The sequence below is a fragment of the Tetranychus urticae genome, chromosome 2 (genome assembly GCF_039701765.1).
Source record: "Tetranychus urticae isolate SD_2017Ah chromosome 2, NJAU_TeUrti_SD_1.0, whole genome shotgun sequence".
Classification (NCBI taxonomy): domain Eukaryota; kingdom Metazoa; phylum Arthropoda; class Arachnida; order Trombidiformes; family Tetranychidae; genus Tetranychus; species Tetranychus urticae.
In genome coordinates, this window is record NC_142959.1 from 18,267,920 (window position 1) to 18,292,220 (window position 24,301).

Consider the following 24,301-nt stretch of genomic DNA (forward strand, 5'->3'; position numbering starts at 1 on the left):
ATCATGATAATGATGATCATCATCACCATCAATGATTTCAATGTTATTGAAACTCTATTTGCTTTTATCAATTTGTCACTTAAAGTGCATTCAATGTGCAACTCTTTGGGTTTCCCATGAAAACCAAGTTTACTACATTTTGGGATTGTTACATCAATGAATATAATTCAATCATATTTTACATTCAATATTGAACTTTGAAAACATTCAACTTTTATTTGCAAAAGTCATCAAAAGTATACATATCAAGTTATCAGTGACAATCTTTGAAATTCAATTCGCTTTTAGATGAAAAAAAGTTGAACCAAAAGATCAACTGGAAAAATCTTCCAAATTCATCTATCGAAAGTCGAAAAATGACCAAAGCCGAAAACAAAATTGCGAAATTATCAAGATTCTAGAGTGTGATCGAGTTATCGATGAAAAAGCGAATCGGAGTGAAAAGTGATTTGGCTTAATAATTCGAGAACGAAATGGAAACAATTTCAGATAAAATCTGAACACATTCATCAGAACCAACAAAATTTATCAAAACATAGCAAACTTGATAAATGATCATTCAGTTCATTTCCATAAATTATCTCCAAGAACAAGCAAAACCAATCTGACTTGAATTGAACAGCATTTTGAAATATTATCGGCAAAACTGTTGATTGAAAAATGAAAAGGTTATCCATTCCCAGTGAACAATATCTATAGAGAGTGAAATCTCCAAGTAATGGATTGGCACATATGAATATTATTTACTTTCATAAATTGTCCCGAGTTTCAACTGTGAATAACATGTGAAGACAATATCATTAGAATAATAATAATGGTGAAAAAGCAAAACTAATAATAGTTGTTATCATAATAATAGTAGAGATAACAATGGTATATTGGGAATGATAAAGCTGTTGACTGTGTTCCTCTCTTGGGCATCCAATTGTAAGTCAATTTTTGGTATTCACATTCAAACCAACATTCACTTTTCTCTCTGCCCTTTAAGGTCAATCAATGGACTAATCAAGAAATGAGTTTTGTTTGTTCTTCTCGCTCCTTTTCCCTACTTTCGATTACTTCTCAATCGACATGAAATAATGTTGCAAAACTGCGCTCTTTTCTGCCTTTTTACTTGTATGTCTCTCTTGCTGCCCATTATTATAGCTATCAATATATTTATGTATAATATTATATAAATACATGATAATATTTACTTGTAAAAATAGATCCAAGGGTAAACAGTAAAATTATATTATACCAATGAATTATTCTGATTGAGCATGATACACTTGATGAGTAAGGATAACTCTTTTTTTCAGTTCTTCTTCGCTTCTTCTATCCTTTAATAACAATTATTATTTTCTATCAACTTGCAATATTCTCTGAATCATTACATTATCTCAATATTATTGTAATATAATAGAGTTGCCAGTCTCTTGAGAATCCACCGAAACAATCTTCAAAATGGACAATGAAAATGTTTTTCTTTTATTGTTATTTTTACATTTCCAAATTAATGATGGTTGCAATTTCAATGGTCACTATTCATTAGTTAGATTATCAAGGGGAAAATTTTGATCTAAAAAATTGTTCTTTTACAATCAGAGACTTCCAGAATCTTCCAGAATTAACTTTTCCATTTTGTGAATCTTTCAAAAAAATTATCGAAAGCGAAACCTTCCAAGGTTATTCAAGTCCTGGAAAAGTAAAAAGATCCGAATTCTCGGAATTTCGCCTGCGATAACAAATCTATTTTGAAGGCCGTTAGCAAAACTATGATTTCCTTGCGAAGCCGAAATGATGGTTTTTACTGGAAAATTCAATCATTTCTTTGGGGCAATAAGATTCAGGTCTCAACTCGCTCGAATTGGCATTTTCAATCGAAAATCGAAAGTGACCTTTTTGCAGAAACAAAAAATTGAGTTTCTGGTTTTTCATCTAAAGCAACATGAGAAAAATGAATTCTTAAGAAAATCTGGTTCCATAACTACCCATAAAACCGGAGTTCGATTTCGATACCATCGATCAAAGAAATTTTCATGTTCCAACAAACACGCCAAGTCACGATTTTCAGCTCAAGTATTTGCGAAACTTTTTTCTCTCAAAATGGCAAAAATTTCAGTGTTCGCTAGCAAAATCATGACTTTCTTGCAAAACCGAAATGACTTTCACTGAAAGAAAACAAATTTTGCGATATTCGGCCGTTGATTTGATACAAATGAGATGTTTAATGAGTCAATGTGAAAATTTGCTGTCAAAAAATGAACAAAACTCTTGCTCAGGAAAATGTCAACATTAAACTGGCGAAAAGAAAATCGATAAAAAAACGACAAAAAATGATATTCCAAGTAATGATGAAAAGTTATCTCATTTCACATTTGAAATAACAAACAAAACTATCTAAATATTTTTGCCTTCTTATTCTTGGCTTAATAAATGGTAAAGACATGTTATTGATTGTTTCCTTTTCCTCACTCCCAGTCTTGACTATTTTTGTCATTTTCATTTCACTTGCACAACTACTAATATAATGATACAAGTTGAACAAAGATTTGCTCATTGCAAATGGAACAGCCAAAAGTAAAGTGAGAAGGAAAGAGGAAACAAAAAAGGGTTGAAATGGTGAAAAATAATTAACCAAAAGTGCTTTGAGCAGTTAACCAATATTATCATTTTTAGTCGACTCGTACTTACTTATATACACATTTACAGGCAACTGCCAAGTACTTTGTTGAAATCATTTTTTGCTTCTTTTCATCCTTCAACATTATTCTGTTTACCGGAAACAGGATATTGTAATTAATGTGCGCAACTTGATGCAAACCCTCAATTTGTACATCATTACACATTTATCTGTTTCATTTGGTTCCTCAGTTTATCACTTTGATTCCATCAATTATGCCAAATTGAGTGAAACAACATTTTCCTTCTCTGAACTTCTCTTCATTCAATATTTGCATATTTAAAAGGATACATTGAATCATTGACTGAAAACCCTTTTCTCATCTTTAATCAACAATTAGCTCAACAGCTAAATTTGAATATTAACATTGTTAATCTTAATTAACTTGAGAAAAGAGATTTTGTTGAGAAAATTGAAAGTCTCGAGAAGAGCTTCAGCTGTTAATGAGAAAAGGTAAGTGTCAATAGCATTCAATTTACATGAATATTCAACAGAAGAGTGTTTATGAAGAGAGAAGAAATGAATTTTTCTATGAAAAAAATTCGATAAGCATGAGTGTTGAGCTTTTTTCTGGTTACTTTGATGCTTGTGATTTGGTCGCTTTCATTACTCGCTATTAACATTTAATTGAGCTAATCTGTAGCTTAGTTGGAATTATTATCAGAGAGAAAAAAGTGTGAAAGGAAAATGTTTTTTTTTCTTCTTTTCTTTTTTTGCCTGCAATTGTTGCAAATTATTGAGCAGTTAACTTGAATTACAATGAAAAATGTTGATGGTGAAAATGTTGGCAAAAGGCAAATGAGAAGCAAAAAATTGAGACAAGATTAACAACTGATTGAATGAAATTTCCTTGTCTTTACGTTTACCCATCTAATTAACTGTTAACTTTGATTAACAGTCCAATTAACAAGGCTCTTTAAGAAGCCTCATCATTATTATCTTATTCACCTTAATTAAACTTAATCTTGGCGTTATTAGTTGGTAGAGAATGAGGAGAAAAGAAGGAAAAGAATCAAAATTATTTTGTTTCACGGTAAATGAGGGAAAAGAGATTAATTTTTAGCTTACAACTCAAGTCATTTATTAATATTGAAAATTCAAGTTACATTCACGAGTTACAAGTGAATGGGAATGATCATCTCAGAGGAAAGGTGCAACATCACCATGAATGTTTCCAGTCTTTTCAAACTTGTTGAAAATGGCTTGGATTGTGTCGATGGTTGGAGCCTCAATACCGGGAAACTCTTGGGCAAACTGAACGGCCACTTCTTCTGGACTTGAGCTCTTGTAGTAGGTAATGACGATCCATACTCGATGGTCCTTGTTGAGATGATCGGCGTTCAACATTTTGCTTGGATCCACACAAGTAAAAAACTGGTAACACAAGATTAAGATTAAAGTTGAAGGACTTGAACAAGGTGAAAGGAAATGTATAAGTAAAGGTTGACTCACAGTGTAAAGTGGTTTTGTTGGGTTAAATGTGCAAGAGTGAGTTTTTTGTTTCCTTGCCCTTGAACTTCAAACTCGCTCCATCTGTATGTTTAATCAATTACAATCACCTTATGATGAATAAGCGCAACTTTCAAAATACAACTTATTTTCCTTTCCAAGTTGAATGCACATTTAGATGCAAGTATTCATGTAAAGACCCTTTTCAAGATTAATTTTGTAGCTAAAAATACCTCATTACTGAATGGAATTTTCAAAAAAATCGAAATTCTTTTCAGCTCAAATAAAACAAAATCTGTTCCAATGACAAAACGGTAAATATTGGATAAAATTTCATGAAATTTTCACACCAAAATTCATCAAAATTGTCTTTACAGAAATTCAATTTTCCAAGCAAAAGACAAGCTTGATGAGAATCTTTAAAGGTTGTTTAAAATTCCAAACATATTGGTATTCATGATGGTCTTCAAGTAGAACTTTGTTTATGGAATTTTGCCAATTTTTAAAGTGTGCCAAATAAACGACTTCAACAGAATGCAGAAGTCAATAAGAATGTGAAAGACATTAATTGCTTCATGAAATGATCAGTTTCTTGCACCTGACTATCTGAGGCAATTCAAACTGTTCAAAAAGGTAGTTTGGCCAGTTGAAGCAAAAATGCTCGAAAAGCTTATTTCGATGAAAAAGCCAAAAATGAAAACCAAAATCTTATTAAACCTTTTGCTCTGCAAGAATCGACTCTTTGCTCTTTCGATGTCCAGTGACTTGAGCCTAGAATCTTTTTCATCTCAAATTGCCGTGAAATGATTGAAAACTGGTCAATCTTGGTTTTTGATGAATTAGCAGAAGGCAAACTTTTTTTTCCAATCAAATGATTAATCAAGCAAAAATGTCACTTTATTGTGATGAAAAAGAAATAATATGAAAAAAAAGTTCTCAATAAAAACAACAACAATGGTACCAATTGAAAGACAAAGTATATGAACATGAAAAAATGTCAAATGCATTGTATTATCAACATCAATCAACCACCTTACCTCCAAGTTTAGCCTTTCCAGGCAAAAGTAAAAAAAAATAATTTGAGCACAAAAATTACCAATCAAAGGTTCAAAGCGTTCAGTTGCGTATAAAAAATGAGACAAAAAAAGGTAACAATATTATTGATGATATTGAAGTAGAAACAGAAAGTTATTCAATAGCTTTAGGCATAAATGTCTAAATAGGCTAATAATGTAATAATGCGATAATTGAAATGAAAAAGGTTTTTTTTACCTTTCTTCTTCTTCTTCTTTCCATGCAATGAGCAGACAATTTGATTGCCGTTAATTTAAAGCACTTGGAAACAATCGATGAACATATTAACATTTTGATAACTTGAATAAATTCAAAAATAATGCAATAAAATGTTTACTGAAAACATATGAATTTCCTCAATAGAATCATGATTATAAATTCGAGGGAAAACTTTCTTCTTTACACTTGAATCTTGAAAGACATTTGAATGTGAAAACAATTGAAATGATTTCAAATGATTCAGTTGATAATGGAATGTAAAACGATGCACGATTGAGTTGTTCATTGGAGCGAAGAGAAAAGAAAACATTCTTAATGCTTCTCAAGATGAATATTTCATGCTTTTCAGTTGAACTGTACTTTTCGATTGTTGGAAAACTCTGTTAATTGAACAATTTAGAACAATTATAAGAGTAAAAATCCAAGTTATTTTCATTTTCTTTTGCTTTTGGAAATACTTTGAAAGGTCAGGAGAAATATTTTCTCGAGGAAAACTGACATTTGAGGCAAATTTTCATTCTTGACTCAAATTCATTTTATTCAGATTTTCTTTCGTTTCTGCCTTTTAACAATCATTTACTTGAGCAATCCATCCATTCAGTCTTGCTTGTTTCCTCGACTTTTCTTTCTTTTTTCAATCATTTCCTTTCCTGAATTCATGGGGAAGATTCAGTGAGCCTTACAGGCAATTTGCTTTACCATTGGAATGAAAGCGAAACAAGAAGAAGAAGCAAGGAAAAAATAAGAATTGAGCAAAAAGAAGAAAAAATAGCAAAAAATATATTCAATTCATTGTTATACACTCATAGATTGTACACAGAGACAAACAGCATTATCAAAATAGTTGGAACCATTCTAATCATGAAAGTATGAGTTGAGGAAGGGAAAGAAAAATGAAAGAAAAGAAAATTTCAAATTGACAATTTGTTCTTTTCTCAATGTTATTAAAAAAAATGGTTAACGTCAGCAATAATACATTATTGTAATTGACTTCAATTGTCAAGCTTCATTTGATTCCTTAACATGAACATTACTTTGCACCACTTTATTATATCATTATGGTGTGTCTACTTATTGCAATAAACAAATACATCGACATCATTAGTAATATCGAAGCTACTTTTAGCTGAAGAATTTGCAGGAGCAAAGGAACAACATTTTGCGAAATAAAAAACTAACTTTAGGCAAGCGTCCCATCGAATTTTCGCCACTTGGCGAGTCCAAAAGATATTCAAATACGATTTCGAACTTTCTTTTTGTTCGAAATATTTTTTGCCTTCATTGTATTTGAATTTATTTTTATAACTTTTTTTTCTCATTTCATTGGAATTGTTGAAGAAAAGTTTGCCGAAATTACTGTTCGATTATTCGTTGCTGTTGACATCTAAAAGTTCAATTTCGTTGCTTTGAATATTCTTTTTGTTGGCTTTTAAAGTAAAGGAAAACGGAAATTTTACTGAGGCTCATAACTTTGAGAAATTCATGAAGAAGTACAATTGCTCTGAATAACTCATCTTTAGTGTCGAGAGAAAAGGAAAACTTGTTTGTTCATAATTTATGATCTTTTTTGCTGCGGAGAATTTCTCTGTACTTTGTCGAGTTTTGTCGAAATTCGACTTCTAACGATCGAAGTGTTTACTTGGAATTTTGCAAACTTTAATTTCTTTTGCTCATTAATGTATCTATTTTCATCAATGATTGGTTCGATTGATTTGAATCAGTTGGGAAAAGAGAAGAGAAAAGTGTATAAAGAAGATGAAAGTTTTCGATCAAAGTTCATGATGGAATTCATTTGTCATGATATCATCCCTTACCTTTCTCCAACTAATTCATTCCATATAAAGTAACTTTCATCTTTATCAATTTCATTTTCAACTTGTGATGAAATATGCTTTTTTCTGGAGAAGAGAAAAAAGTTCCAAATTAAGATTGAGAAAAAAAAGGTGAAAGGAAAAGAGCGATTCCAATGAATCAGCTTTTAGAGCGATAAAAAAGTTTCTCTTTTTTGTTCTCTTTCGTTTCAAATGAAATTGAACAAACGCAGTTTCAATTCCATTTGAAGATGAACTCGAAATTTTACTTTAAAAAAGAAGCTGTTCGAAAGAGAAGAAAAAAATCTATTCTTTTGACATCATTTTGGCAAACATTTTCTTTCCATTTGATAAATCAATTTGAACTTTGTCTTTGCCATGGTTAATGTATTTCCATGCTTTTCACTTGAAATGAGAAACAAAGATAAACTTGTTAAGAGACGAAAAACAAGGGAAAAGTTTTCTCTTCTAATCATGATTAATATCAACTGAAAATTTGGCAAAAATTCATTTCAATAACTTGTTCAACTTCATCATTTAAATGGACCAACAGTCGAAATTGACTTTTGGACAATCTCTTGATGAATATCAAAATTTTTCATTATCTTCAAGTGGCAACAGTCCATTCATTTGTGAATTGATAAAAGTTCATTTTTCAGTTTCTCATCCAATGATCAAGTTTGTACTCCAAAACTCGAGATGATTTAATCGTAAATCACTTTGTCCCATTTCACAAGGAAGTCATTAGTTGGTCTTTGGAACCTCGGAATTTCAATTCCGCCAAGATTATCCATTTGACGATGAAACTTTTGTTTACCCTTTTCCTCACAAGAATCAACATCCGGTTCTTTCACAGGGGAAAAAGTCAATGTAATCAAAAAAAGAAACTCTTTTCTCTCTCTTCTCTGTGTTGCTCTTTCAACACAAACATTTGATATTGAAAACTTCCGTTTTTTGTATGAGACAAGTTGGACAGTTGTAATGGACAGTTGTGAGGAAAACGGAAAAAGTTTTACTTATAATAATGATAAATCCTTTTATAGTGATGATGATCATTTGTAATAATAATTTGCTCAAGATGTAACTTTGAAATGAACAAAATGTTGGCTGAAAAAAGAACTCGAAATATGATGAAATTCTGATCAATGAAAAGTAATAAAAGGAAAAGTGTAAACAAAGTAAACTTTTTTCTTCTTCTTCCCTTCATCAACAGAGTTTGGTTTAAGGGAGAAAAGATGAAAATACGAGAAAAAAACGTGAAACTAGTCACTGAAAAGGTATCAAGATACGTGATGAAATTGAAATGTAATCAAGATTATGACGAATGGCTATTTGGCAGGGAAACAAGATGAAGAGTGAAATTCTTGGTGAAATGGTTTTGATGGTTTTTTGAGAAACTTGAATTTGAAACAAAAATATTAACATGCCAACAGTGTAAACACTTGGAATGAAACTAAAGATTCATTGTTAACTTGTTTTTAAACTTGCAATCGCTCATGAAAACTAGAAACTGGTGAAAAGGGTGATGAAATGAGCCTTTGTCATGCTTGGAGTAGGCTATTAATTATGGTCAGTTGGGTTGGTCATTGATTAACTTGAGCAAAGACAAAATGTATCAACTTAGTTCAAGCATAAATCACTAGAAATTGGCCAATCTTGAGATTTACTCTTTTCTGTAATAAACTTTATTCAAGTTACAATACTTTTGTTTTTCCCTTATTTTTGAATTCTGACTTTTTGGTCTTAAGCAAATTGCTCTTAAAGTTGATAGATTTGATAATTTGGTTCCTTTTGCGAGTCTTGCTAACATCAATTACAGAGGAATTCATGACAGAATTTCATGACTTCCAAACTTTTTAATGTCAACTTTGGATTAATTTTCTTTTGCAGTTTCGATTGATTCAGATAAGATTCACGCTAAGATGGAAAGAATAAAATTTCTCTGTAACTTCTTTTGGAATGAATTTGGTTGTCAATCAAGTTTCACGAATTTAGCACTTTATTAACTGTCGTGATCATTAGTATCATTCGAGAAACGAGATGCGAAATCAGCTAAAAGAAGTGGCATTATTCATCGAAAGGCTTCAAAGATACTTTGCATCGAACAAAATATACGTAAAGATTGCCAACACTCCAAACTCCCAGCTTAACACTCCCAGTTTAAGTAGAAATAAATACTTAACATTAACTTTTTTTCTTGTCAGAATTGAACTGTTGAGCAAAAAAAACTTGATTATCTGATGAATGATTAAATAGTTGCCAATTTTGTGGTCAATTTGATAAGATTTGCTATAATTGGACAGAAAAAGGTATCGCACAGAATGAAAGGGAAACAAAAGCCTGACAGAATCAAATTATCATTACAATTATCATTGTTATTTGCGTTTAAATGAAAAAAGGGGAAGAAAAAGAGAGAGAAGAGAAAAGAAAAGAAAAGGAAAATCAAGGCAATTTGTTGATGGTGAGTTTGACAAAACCATTTCAACTAATCATTTGTTATGTATGAGAAACTCAAGTGAGACTAAAGTGAGCCAGAAAAGGGAATCAGAAACAAAGCCAACTGACCAATTGTCCAGCCAATCATTCAACTAAATAGTTAAAGATGAAAGATCAATAGACAGATAAACAAGAGCAAGTAAAACTCGTAAGAAAGGAAAAGCTAAAAAAGTGGACTAAAAAGGTTTTCCCTCAACTTTTCTCTTCATCTTTTCCCTCATCAATATTATCTTCATCATCTTGCACCTTTCGCCCTTTCATGTTCACTCTATTCTCTTCTTCTTCTCATTAACTTTTCCCTCTTTTACCCAGTTCTACTCACTCACCCACTCTCATCATCTTTCATCTTATTTACTGGCTTATATTTACCATTAACAGCATAAATAAATCTAATTTGTTGTGCCCAAAATGAAGGGAAATAACAAGCAGCAAAAAAAAGAGAGAAAGTGAAGGAAAAAGTAAAGGGAAGAAACGAAAATAACCCAAAAACAAAAGGCAATCCAACAATAGATCGTATTACTGTTCGATAACAAATTAACTTTCACCAATTGAATTGGTTCACTGAAGTTTCTTCAATCGTCATCTTCATCTTGATCATCATCTTGAGCTTATAACAGAAGTACTTACACCAAATATATTTAACAAAACTTGACTTTCCATTTTGTTTGCCTTCTACTTGTTTATTTACATTCATAATAAATGAAACTTGTAAATACCGGGCGTTTTTTTCTCATTTTACGCCTTCATGCAAGCATAACTCACGAACAGTTAGTTCTACAGACTTCAGATTTAAAACATAAGCTTATCTAGATTGCACAACGATAAGTTCAAGTGCTCAAGGTTATTCAAGGTCAATTCTTTATTTGACCTCTAATTGACATTGAAAGGTCATTTTCTGAAATCGCAAAATTTTTCTTCTCCGATAGTGTTAGTTACATGTTCATAACTCATACTGACTAAAGGATATGGGTGATTCCTTAACATTCAGTTGCTCAGGAAAAATTCATTCCATCTTTCCAATGGTATGAGTTATGGATATGGAACTAACACTATCGGGTCCGAAAAATTTTGCGATTTCAGAAAATGATCTTTCAATGTCAATTAGAGGTCAAATAAAGAATTGACCTTGAATAACCTTGAGCACTTGATCTTATCGTTGTGCAATCTAGATAAGCTTATGGTTCAAGTCTGAAGTCTGTAGCACTAACAGTTCGTGAGTTATGCCTGCATGAAGGCGTAAAATGAAAAAAAAACGCCCGGTACATTAATTCGTTGCTCAAATCGTCCACATTTTCCACTAATCTTTAGACTCTATCAAAGCTAATCAATTTGATATTAATGATGACGATAATCTTTATCGTTCTCATTATTCATCCAAAATCTCAGATTCACGGAATGTTAATCTAAAAGTGATTCAGTCAAAAAAGAGCAAAAAGCCAAAAGACTCAGTTAACATCAAAACTTGACAAAAATCTCAAGAATCTTCAACTTTTCATTGAATCTCGATAAAATTTTTTCCTCTAATCCAAGGTTCAACTCTAATGTAATTAGAGAAACTTTTGAAAACAAAATATTCTTTCACCCAAACTCGGTTCAGTTTATTTACAGATTTATCAATGAACTGAACGAAAAAATGAAAAGCAAAAGTAAAACATATTTATACATTATTTAGACTAGTTTTTTTATGGGAAAAAAGTTGTGCAAAAATGTAGTGAAAAGAAGGCAAAAAATTGCAAATATTTACACAGAAAAAGTGAAGAAAAAGTTTGATCAAACAATATCATGATATGAAATGGAATATGAATTAATTAAATGAATGGTTAATTGAATTGCAGTCATTTCCAATAATTGAATTATTCTGAGGTTTGGCGAAGGTTGGTTTGCAAAGGCACAGAAAATGAAACGCTTTAAAATGTAAATTGCAAATGTGAATTGAACAATTGTTTGAAAATGGAAATTAATTTTTTCTCACTTTTCTTTCTCATTTTATCTTAGGTCATCAAAATTCATTAAACTTTCGCTCACTCAATGTGGAAATAAACTCACCCTGGATTAATCGAAATCACAATTTTCTGTTGAACCGAGTTCATTCAAATGGAGCTAATCCCAATGGGCACAATGAGATTGTTACAGAATCAAATCATTATCATGAAACTGATTTGTTTCCAAAAAATTTCACTTCTCTAAATGAGAGTAAAAACGGCGATAATGGTGACAATTGTTTTAATTTAACCTTTTCTAACCAATTGATTGACAATTCAAAAAGTTTGGTAAACAATTTGACAACCTTTATACCTTCAGTTGAGGGTAAAATTGCCAAAAGTGGTTCCAATAATGGTACTTCAGGACCTTACCTTGTAAATGGTTTAATCAAATCATCCAGTTTGGAAGATGTTTATTCAACTTCAACTCTTTTAATCTCACCCTTTCATGAAGATGAACAGGCAAAGAATAATGTTTATCTGGAGAAAGAGGAAAATGATGCTGATCAAGTTAATAATGGTGATGATGATAATGATGATAAAAATAAAGATAAAGATAATAATATTAATGATAATCATTTATCTTCGTCTTGCTCGTCTTTTTCTTCATCCATTTTAATGCCACCAATTCCAGTGCCTAGAAAGAGTAAACCTTTACTTGGCTTGGTTCATCCAATGGTTCAATATGCTAATCATGAGATAATTAAACTGTACCGTGAACCAAGCAAGGCAAGTAAAGCTGAATCAAGGAGAAAAGATGAGAATGATGAGAATGATAAAGATAAATCAAATGATGATTCAAAGTGTAATGAGGCGCCATTAACTTCACTCAATGATAATGAATGTAAAGTTAATGAGAATCCAAGTGATTTGTTGTTGTTTGATGAGATTTTGGTAAACAATGGAAACAATGATAAAGAAGATAATTTACAGCGCTCTTGTAATCAACAGATTAAAACTTTAATCGAATTGATTACCGATGGTTATTTTAATCAAACTTTCAAGGGTTCCCATTGGCCGACCACACCTAATGATATCAAAGTTTCAAATGTGATCAATTCGAGTTCAACTGGAAATCAATCGGTTGACTCTACTGTGATTAGTAGTACAACTTCATCTGCACCCTTTTCATCGACCGTATCATCTTCATCTTGTGATAAAAAATGCCTTAACACTTTGTATGCCTGTAAAACTGTAGAAAATAGTAATTCCGTTTGCCGTCCAACTGAATCATTCAGTGCACCCGTTTCGAGTGAGGCACCAAATGAACCTGTAAATAATTCAGAGCAAAGTGAAAATTCAACACTTTTGTCAAGTAAACCCGTTTCAATGGAATCAAAAGAAGTGGAAAAGGTTGAAAATTCAATTGATTCAGGCCGTCTGGTTGGGTTGTCTGGTGACAGGGAAAACAGTGATAATCCCAATTATGAGGAAATTAATGAAGAACTGATGAAGGAAATTGAAGCAACTCGACCTTCGATTGAAGTTTTACGTGAATTTGATTCGTGTTTCCATTCAAGTGAGGCTGACAAGAGACGGGCAAGTGAACCTGCAATTTGTGCAGCAACATCACTCTCTTCAACATCAACCGTTCCACCTGATGAGGGTCTCTACAATAGACCGGAGCTTGTTAAAAAGGCCAACAAACGTGCAACTTTGGAAAGGTCACAGACTACTGCGACGCATTGGACATCAGTTGACGCTTCTGGTATGATACCGATGTACGATTATGATGCATTAAAGTTTGATCGAGATTTCATCGTAAAGGAAGCATCGCTTGGTTTGTCAAGTCTTGATCCAAGCCAATCAGGCTCACAAGTTAAGCTCAACAAGCTTGATCTAAGTAAGTTTACATTACAGTCAATACCTTGAATAAAGACAGGATTGAGGTTCAACATTTGATTAGAAATTTTTGCTTCTCTTATCTCTTTGCCTTTTGCCAATTGGGAAGAGTTTTGAATCTAGAGTTTCGCTAATGAATTATGGAATGTTTACTTGAACAAAATGCTCATTTTGAACCAGAATTTATAGATTTTTTATCCTCTTTCCTTTTGCCTTTGAAATTTTCCTCTGCCAAATGTTAATTGAATGTTATTATCATAAACATTTGGTAAAGTGGAAAGGAAAAGAGGCAAGAAAAGGAATGAAAATGAATTGAATTGAAATAGAAAATCTGGTTCAACCAGAATAACTGGTAACAATTGAACTTCTCATTTTTTGTAGTTGCATTCCCAGGTAACTTGGAGTGAGACGGTGAAAGAGGGAAATAGAAAGGAAAAGTTGTGTACAATACAGAATTGATAATAATGCAGAATATATGGTTGGGAAATACCTGAAGAGAGAATCGTCTTAAGCAAGCTTACATGAGAGTTGGAAAGAAAAGGGAAAAGAATTGATTCGTTTTTTTGAAAAAAAGTAAAGAAAATAATATGATAAAAAGACTTGTTACTTTATAAAGTATATGGAATAAAAAGTAGGAGAAAAAACACTTTTTGTCTTGCATTCTGTTCTGCTTATCATTTCACAGGTGAGATTTTGCTTAAAGTGAAAGTGTTTACCTTTGATAGTAAAAATCTATCGGAATTGCAAATGATCCAAAAGAGAGAAAAGCAAAGAAGAAAATTATGCTTTTTCACTTATTTGTTGCTCCATTTTCATATCACTTTATTCACTTTCAATTCTTTTGGTGCCAATTTGCGTTTATCTTTCACTTTAATTTGCGCACAACTCAGAACAAAAGAATGAATAAAATTCCAAAATATTCCAAACTTTCTTTCTCTTCGAGAATTTGTCACAATTCGTAAGAAATCAGAAAAATCATGCAGAAATCTCTAATTTCCATTCTCTCGACTCAAAGCAAATCGAAAATGAAATCTTTCAGAAAAAAACGAAAACCTGGACTAATCAAGTTCCAACTCGAGCCTGTTCAGTATTCATTTGCACTCGAAAAATTACCAGTTAACTAACGATTCTCGACTCAATTTGTTTCATTTGATTAAGAAAATGTGAACGAAGCGAATTTCGCCATTAACGGAAATCTTTCGATTAAGTTCTGTTTTCGTTTTTATTAGCTATTGGAATTTAATGTTGGAAAATAATTTAGTTTTACTTTCTATTTTAAACCTGTGAACATTTTCCCCTGAACTTCCAGATTTCACTTTGGTTACATTTCAATCATAATCAGAGCAAAGGTATTTTCGCTTCAAAATGTTTGTGTATTACATAAGCTTATTGAAGCTTTTCAAAAGCAATAGAAATTCTCTGTCAGACAAAGAACTACGTTTATATATTTATCAGAATATTAACTATTTTTTTCCATTTTACTTTTCAATCAAAGTTAATATTTCTCTTTCAACTGTAAAACTCATTGTTGTATTTCATTGACAAGACTGTCAGTTGAAAGGTTAAAATAATGTTGACGTTATTATAAATAGTATTCATATAAATATTGCATTTTACAGAAGAATAAGAAAAAAACTTTGAAACAGTTCAAGTTGAGAAAAGAAATCAGAGAAAAAAATGATAATGCCATGTTTCATGATGAATAGAGGAAAAGCATTCTTCTTTTGAAACAAAAAGAAACTCAAGTGAAGCTCAATCTTTTTGCCCACTCAAGATGAGCTAAATAGTGTCAAACGAAGAGAGAAAGTGAATCGAATGGAAAAAAAGAAACGAAAAGATGAAAATGATGAAGCAAAAGTGAAAGGCACTTAATGTCACTCATGAAAACAATGGAAATGGCATTACACTGAGCTTATCAGAATATTGCAAGAATCTCTACTTGAGATGAAACTCGAAACTTTGTCGAAAAGAAGCGAGTCTTAAAAGTCTAATGAACCAGGTGAGAACAAACTATTAATCGAAAAAAAAGAGAATCGATTTTTTGGAAAAAATATTTTCGCCTTTCAAAATAGTCTTCAGGTAAGAAATGCAACAAAATGTCAACTTTTATCCAATCAAATGTCATTAATAAACGAATGAGAACAAAAAGTGAAACATTTCTTGTGAAACAAATGCTACATTGATATACAGGATTGATTGTACAACATAATGAGAATAACATGTTGTCAGAATGTTACATGAAAATGAAATAGATAATTATTCATGCATTTATTTTCGCCTTTCCTTTACCTTCCTTTAATCAAATGTTAATAATAATTTATTGGGATCCATTAATGTTGTCATCAGTCTGTTCATGATATTCACTTATTCAAGTTCAACCTTAATGGCAACAATGGCTCAAGGTAGGCATATTGTTGCAAGTAAAATGGATTCAAGTTTTTTTGTTCCTTCGAAGTGATGCTTTCATCAAACCTTTCAATAACCATGAGAATGAAAATAATTTGGCGAAATTGGCATTTCCCAATGAAAGCTGATAGTTTAAGTTTTCTCGTTTTCTTTGCTTCTTTCCATTTTCATGGCAATAAATCAGAAAAGCCTTTTTATTCTTGGTTGGAAATTATTTGGGAAAATGAATTTCACTCTCTCGGAATGAAATTTTACTCGACTGAAAGATTATCTGAAAAGATGGAACACTATTTGAGATGATGAAAAATTCCAATTGAACACAAGTTATCTTTCTTATGGAATGATGAATACATTTTTGTCAAGTTATCTGATATTTTCTTATTCCACATTCTCAAAGGTAAACTTTGCTAAAAGGTAAAGGATACAATTGATTTATTTGCTTCTCTTTTCTCCTTCATTTTCATTCTTCTTTTGTGGTGAACATTTTTAAGGTTATCAGTGAATGTTGAGCAAAAAAAATGGAATAAAAAGATGTATCATGAAGAGTATCGAAAAGAAAAATGAATTGAACTGATTATTAAGAGAATGAACAAAGAGTTCGACATTTATCGTTTATAACAAGCACACTTGAAATGCTGTGAAAATGAAGAAAAAGAATAGAAAAAACGAAGAAAAAAAAAGAAAAAAGTATTTCATTATTTCATCTATAATAATGATAATGATGAGAATAATGGTGATGATAATGATGAAGATAAATATCGGTAAAATTGTGGAGAAAAATGTGACAGAAGATGATTTAGAAAAGAAGAAAAAAATCATTTCTTTAACTGAAAATTTTGCCTGATTTAGACATTTTCTTATTTCGAGTCAACATCATTTGATATTTCTTTTTCACTCCCAGAACGAAAGAAAAAGTTGACTTGAAAAGAAACACTTTTTTTCCTCTTTTCTCTTTTATCCATCTTGGAAGATGATCATGATAATGCATCAACTCAGCCTCTAATCAGCAGTTTCAAGTAATTTTCTTATTCTTTCCATCGAAGTTTTTCTTCTCATTTTGACAATATTTTCAGCTTCCATCAACTCAATTCACTCCCAGCATGGAAATGCTACTGCAAGTGAAAAGTTGATTGATATTGCAAGAAGTTTCAAAATTTTCCTTTTTTCTCTCTTTTAGCTTTTCAATTGTTGCAAAATTGTTCAACTTATCAAAACGATGTTTGCTAATGAAAACGCTAATGGAACGCTCAGTCTTGAAATTTTCCCTTTTCTATCTTTTGGCCGCTTTTGTTGTTCATTTTTAAAACTTGAATTTCAATGGTTCTTCTACTCATGAATCATCATTCTCATAAAGGAAACATTGAATGTTTAATATAGTTAATCATTGAACCATGATTTTCCTCTTCTATTTACCGTTATGAATAAATAAAAGAGAAAAGTGAAAAATCTTTTCACCAAATCAATTATTCAATGAACTTTACTGTGAAAAGTTGAAAATAAAAGAGAAAATTGTTCAATTAAACTTTAACAATCAATCTGTTTGAGCTTTTTGTTTCAACTTTACACTCTTTTCTTGACAAGTTTCATTGGATAATTGAATTGGAAACAATTGGAAAATGATTGCAATTCAACTTTTTCGAGAAAAAAGTAAATTCGAGTTCTGATCGAAAGGGCAAACAATTTCCAGGCAACAAGTGAAAGGGCTTCTAATTAGCTTACATGTCATAATAAACTGTTTCACTGGATTTCATTATTTCATCTCAATCAATCTTTGCATCTTCATTTTGTTTCTTTTCAGTGTCGCCAGTTTTTTTGTTGAAGAAACTCTTGTCGTTCATTAGCATAATCATTACACTTGCTTACCTTTTCCAATCTGTATCAACATTCTTGCAAGTTATTCAGCCTTTATTTTATTTCTTTTTCTTCTTCTTTTTCGTCTTTTTACCTTTGAACATTCCAAAGTTGTACAATTTGAGACAATTTGAAATGTAATCACATTCCAATGAATATAAGCATTCCAATGGCAACAATAATGAAAACAAAAAAGATTATCTCTAAACATTTAGTTGCATCAATAAGATTTACCATGAAACCAGAATCTGGTTCTGTAACAATTGGAGTTTGCTTCATCTCTCTCTCTCTCTTTTAAATGGCTTATGCTTTGCTTGATAATGATGATGAGGAAAAGGCAAGGAAAGTGTAAAAAAAGGATAACAAAAAGAAAAGTAATTCTAATTTGTTAACAATAAACTAATTCATTGCCATGTAATTTGTTCTCAACTTTTCCCATTACATCAGCTTTACCTAATGCAGCGACTCTTTCAAGACAAATTCATTTTAATTACAAATAATCTGAGCAATTAAATAAGAGCTAAAAACAAGCCACAATCGTTTTTCCAGATTCTTTTCATTCAACAAAATCTATTCACAGATGAACTTTAAATTCACCAAAATTAACAAATAGTCAAATTAAATGAACCGAATGAAAGCTTTTCGTCTGATTTCTGATAACATCAAGTGTTGCAAACCAACTTCGACTGGTTTGACCAAAAATTGAAACAGATTTCATTCCTGAATCACTCCCAGGTTGAACGAACTTGAAAAGTTACTTTTTTCTATTCTTAATATTGACTGCATTTTGTATAAAACTAATGATAATAAAATTCGATATCAGATGGAAACAAGGAGAAAAGATAATAGACTTTACTCGAATGTATACATTTCCTAATTGAAACAATTGATTAGGGAATAAGTTTGATGTATGATTCGTTTCATCTCAATGGTCTAATTCAACTTTATTTACACCCAAATGTCCATTGAGAACAATCTCTTGTCTGGAATAATGGATAACAGGTTGGAAAAGAGCTGGAGAAAACATTCGCTTTTCATGGAAAATATTTCAAATATAAATTGATCAAAATGTGAACCAGAAAAAAAGATGAAAATTTTATATGGAAAAACATTTTCAGAGAAAAAGGAAGGAAAATTTTTCAGTCAAATGCATTGATTTGTTATTCCAATTGTGTAACTTATGAGAAACTTAGCTAAAGCCAATTGGAAATGATAACTTGAATCGATGAATTTTTGTTTTCTTAAACGCTTTTACCTTTTCATTCAACTTTCCGATTCTTTCCAATCATTTCTCATGAGCAACATTTCGGATAAACTTTATCGCCTCACATTGACCACAGAATTTATAAATAATAATTTCATGAAATTTTCTAACCTTCAAATCGCAAATCAACATTTTCTTTCATATTTTACAGTTAATCTAAAATCGACTCTCCATGTTGAGGCAACATTTTTTGCTTCAGTTCTGACTCTTTTTTCAAAAGCTTTTACAATGTATAATGAGAGTTACAATTGTCTTTATTTTCCCAAATGATGAATCGCATGATAATAACTGTTCACTTGAAATGAGATGAGTTAATATTCAAGTTGACATATATTAAAATAAACGAACTGTTAACTAATTTTTGCTTCTTTTTTGGTCCATTTTTCATGACTTGATGAGTTTAAAAAGTTTTCACTTTCTATTAGCAAACTTTTACCAAACATGATAATGATACTATTTAACAGTATAATTTCAACAAAAGACTCAGCTTCATGATAATGTTTAAAAATGAGTTTTACTTTTTTTGTCTCCATTTCTTTTGTTTAATCATTTTCAAAGTTTCCATTTTTCGCTAATTTATAATAATCAATTCAACTTGGTGAAGCTTTAGATGAAAGATAAATAATTAGATTTGGCTAAATAAATGAATTTACTTGAGTGTGAAAAGAGTCAAAAGGGAAGCCAGAAAATTTTGGACTCGAGCGAATAAAGATGTTACAAAAAAATGTCGTTTTTCGAGTTTTGTTGTAAAGTTTGTTTTATCTTTTCGTTTGATCAACAAAATGCCATTAAAAGAATATTCAAGTGTCACTTTGGTCAATAAAATGAATGAAAAATGGCATCGAATTGAAATGATTTATTCTTCAAGTTCTAATGCTCTTTACAATACTTTATGATCGTCATAAGGTCATCTCGATCGAAACTCTGTAAACTCTAAATTAAACTTCAACTGAGCAAAGTTACATCAACTTGGATTTCCGTGTTTTCTGTTCATCTTGTAACATTTCAATCAAACATTGAGATTTTTTCTTGTTCATCTCTCAACATGTAATTAATTTTGTTCAATTTTGATCTGTTCATGAAACGAACAAAATCGTTAAAAAAATGATAAAAGACTTATTCTAACATTAACTCGTTTCAAGCTTTTTTTGCCTTTTGCTTTCTTTGATTCCACTTTTGACAAGTTTATGTTTCAGATTAGTTGAATATTGTAACATTTAAAAGATGAAATTCATTTTTTTCAATGTTTTCAACTTTTTTTGTTTCTTTTGTGAGCAAACAAAAAGTAATAATTTTTTGTGATGAAATGTTCGATGAAAAGTCATCAGTTTTGGATTAAAAGGTTTCTACTTGTATTTTGGGAAATGGCGAGGAAAACAATGATTGCTTGAGGCGTGTAAAGTGTTGGATGTAATTGGCTGACTTGTTATACCATTGTCATTATCATGAAGAAAATGATGATCTCGATCAACTTTTACTTTTGCCTTTAACATTCACTTGACTCTTATCTCAATTTGGCTTCAATTTCACACTGATTCAGCAGAAATGCATACAAAAGCTTACAATTCACTTTTCATCAGCTAATCAAGTTTACCTTTCTACTCAAAAGAGAAGTGAATTTCGTTTACTTTCTCAAGACATTTACCAAAATAAATACATTTCATGATTGCACATTTGACTTATTACCTTTACCACAACAACTAGTAGTACTAATCACATCTTATCTCATCAATTTATTTCATTTTTTTCGCCTTGTTCAACTTCTCATTGAATTTATCTCTTTCTCGTTTTCACAGTTTGCCTTGAGGAAGATCCGGAAGAAGTGAATAAAAGTTTAACCCGTTATAGACAAGGACCGATATCACTTGATCCAAAGTTTATAACACTTCAGAAACCTTTAGGAAATGGTTATTTCGGTGAAGTCTTTCTAGGAACCATTCCATCTTCCAGTGGATGTGCCTCGATCCAGGTTGCTGTTAAAGTACTCAAACTGAAGGCGATTCCGAATCACAAGGTAAGAATCCTTTAGCTTCTTTTCGTTCATCAAACTGATCAGAAAATTTGACATTTGCAATTTAATTTCAAACATTTATTGGTGTTTATTGAAATTGAAATGAAATTGATTTGAAAAGAAAATCTTAAATTTTCGGTGAAATGGAAGAGAAAAGTTTATCTCTTCAGAGAAACATCTTGAGCATATCAAAGACAATGAAATTTAATATTGTGCTTGGTAAGGCGTAAAGAAATGTCCAGCTTTTACCTTTTCTTTCAGGTTCATCTGTTGAAAGGTTTGAGGAAGGCAAAAGATGTTGAGTTGAGAAAAGATAAGATTACAAAAGAAAATTTTATTTACTTTGTGTTTGTTTGTGTGTAAACATGAAGAGACACAATAAGTAATATTATTGCAATTTTTTACTTCGTAAGGTGCATCAAGTTATTCAAAGTAATTTCCATTTTACACTTGACCATATTGACCCTAAAAGAGATACTAATATTCAATCAACCCTTTATCGATTGAGATATTCTTCACTCCAAGCTGGGAGTTAAAACTCCAATTTAAATCAGTTTCAAGATTTTCAGAAAAAGAAGTTCGTTCTTTATTTGTAAAAGTAACTTTTCATTCATTTTCACAAGATTGAGTTTCTTCATCGTTAATCTGATGGAAAATGGAAAAAATTTTGATTTCTAATTTTGATTTTTTCGTTACGATTTTGATAGCGAGGAAAATTCGATTCTTGGAATTTTGTTCAATTTTCGAATTGATTTGGATTTTCGGTGGAAAGTGATGGGAATGAAATTGTTTGTTGTTTGACCAAACTCCACCTGATTTAGTTTTCGCCTCACATGATGAATGTTCATGAAAGATCAATCAATTAACATAATTGTTTCAAGTAATAAAGAATGCGATTATGAAAGAATGGTAAAAAGCTCAAGATTTATCATTTTTATTAATGAATGTGATTCAAGTGAAATTAGTGCAAGAAGGTTGAATGATGGTATGAATGGCAATAAAATATTAGAATGTAACATGAAAAGTGAAAAAGATATAATGATTGATGAAATGTGGAGAAGAGAGGAAAAGAAAGAGAAAAGTCAATGTTGAGAATCAGGTAAACGATTATTTCTTTTTCCAGTTTTTTCTCCTTCTTCTTCTTCGTTCTCTTCTCTTCCCTTCTCAATCTGAATATGTATAATAGATTAACCAGAATTACTGATGAACATGATTCTCAACATGATTGATCGATACGTTTATCGTTAACTTGCACTGAATCTTATTCTTAATTCATCAGGTAACACCCAATTATATGTAAGAAAATTTTGTTATCCCTTAACATTGTTTCCAATTTTTCTTCCTTTTCCTCTTTTCCTTTTGAATTATTATCATTATCATCAATCAATTGTAATTTCAAGTAAAACTTTCTCCTGATTACTGATGAGACACGAAGAAGAAAAAAAAAGTCCCGAAAATCATGTTTATTGATTAGAATCTAGAAACTAGAAGAAAATTGTTGCCCATCTAATGACATTAAAATTGTTTCCAAATCTTGATCGAACCCAAGTCGAGAAAATTGTCTAATTATTTCATGATGAGTCGTTTCAAAATGCAAATCATGAAAGTTTTGTTCAACGTTTATCTTGTTCCAAGTCAATGTTATTTACATTTTTGGTCAAATCTTTTTTTCTCGCAATTCTTTTCATCTTTTACTCAATCTCATTTTTCGACTTACAGTCCATCAGTTTCATATAACAACATTAGGAAGCAATTGAAAGGAAAATGGTTGAATACCTTTGTCAATTTATCGATGATGGAACTTGAAACTCTCTTCAACAAATCACCATCTCAATGATTTAATCTTTACATCATTATCTTCATGTTTACCGCAACTTGAGTCATGAAAGTTTCACTTTTCGAATAATCAGTGAAACTTATTTTTTTTGTTCATTTTCAGTTTTAGCTTATGTTTGGACTTGCTAACTGAAGACACTTGGAAACATTTACTTAATACTATGCAATTGGGAAACTTGAAAGTCTAATGAAAAGTGTAACTTTACTGCATTAACTAATGAAAGTTACTTTTCGACTACTTCAAGTGAATATCAAAATAATGAAAAAATAATGATTATTTTACTTCCTACACTCTGGCCTTCTCTTCATTTCTCACATTGTTGGTTATATTTAATGTGATATGAGTTAGGCTTGTTGAGTGAAAATTGAGTTGAAAAGAATTGAGAAAAGTTGATTTGAAAACAAGGTTACAATTTGTTTAATGGTCTTGATGGATTCATCAAGTTCACATCAATTCCATTAACTTTGTTCCATCTTACTTGAACTATCTCTTAATCATTTTCATCCTCTCAACTTGCAACTATTAAATCAAATGGCAACACTGACTGGCATCACAAAAGTAACATCAGCAAGAGACAGCAACAGCAATGGATAATAAATGAGAAAGTTTCAAAATTCCATTTAACAATTTCTCATCATTATCATCATTATCAGTGGAAAGTTGCTCCATTTTTTGGTCACATTTTGTCTCAACTTTGAAAGAGAAAACCTAGAAAAAGAAGAAGGAAAAACGGTAAAAATAAAGATTCTTGTTGGAAACTTGGTAACGATGTTAGTCTCTTATTACTAGTAAACCCAATTCAAGTTCAACTTGCCTGTCAATGTGAGCAGAAAAAAAGACTGGCTAATATGATAAGTGTGTGAAGAGCTGGAAAAAGCAAGGCTCAAACCATTAAGGTCCAGTCAATCATTGGATAGTCAATCGTTTTATTAGATTACCTGCAAAAAAGAATCTCCATTCTTTTGATTTCCTTCCCAAGCTACTAATGGATTGCTCACTCCCAGCAGATGAACGAGTCACACTCACAAGTAGATTGACAAAGTTAAAGAGTAAAGCCTGTGATAATGATAGAGTAGTCATGTTGTGGTATCCATGATTGTAATGATTGCAAGCCAAGCCAGTTTAATGATCAGGTCAGGTTGAGTAAGGCAAGGCTGGGAGTGACGATTGATGAGGCAACTTTGAGCTTGACTCGGTCAACCTGACTGAGGCAACCTTCAAGGTCTAGTTTAAGCTTCATTTTTAGCCTTTCATCAACTTTTGACTTTTGATCAGGGAAAAAAGTTTCAAAGCTCGAATGGAAATTCTTTCACTCATTGCCAATCTCAGTTTTTTTTCTTCTTGTTATTCTTTCTTCTTCTGATCAAGTTTACCAACTTGATTCATTTAATGGG

General features: G+C 31.2%; 1 protein-coding gene across 1 annotated transcript in view; it reads left to right on the forward strand.

Annotated features, from left to right (window-relative positions):
• Positions 1 to 24,301, forward strand: part of LOC107366811 (uncharacterized) — a 72,667-nt gene that overhangs the window by 32,124 nt on the left and 16,242 nt on the right. The window contains exons 5-6 of the mRNA XM_015934451.3: positions 11,710 to 13,539; positions 20,856 to 21,073. Coding sequence (XP_015789937.1) covers positions 11,710 to 13,539; positions 20,856 to 21,073 — 2,048 coding nt within the window. The remainder of the gene's footprint in view (positions 1 to 11,709; positions 13,540 to 20,855; positions 21,074 to 24,301) is intronic.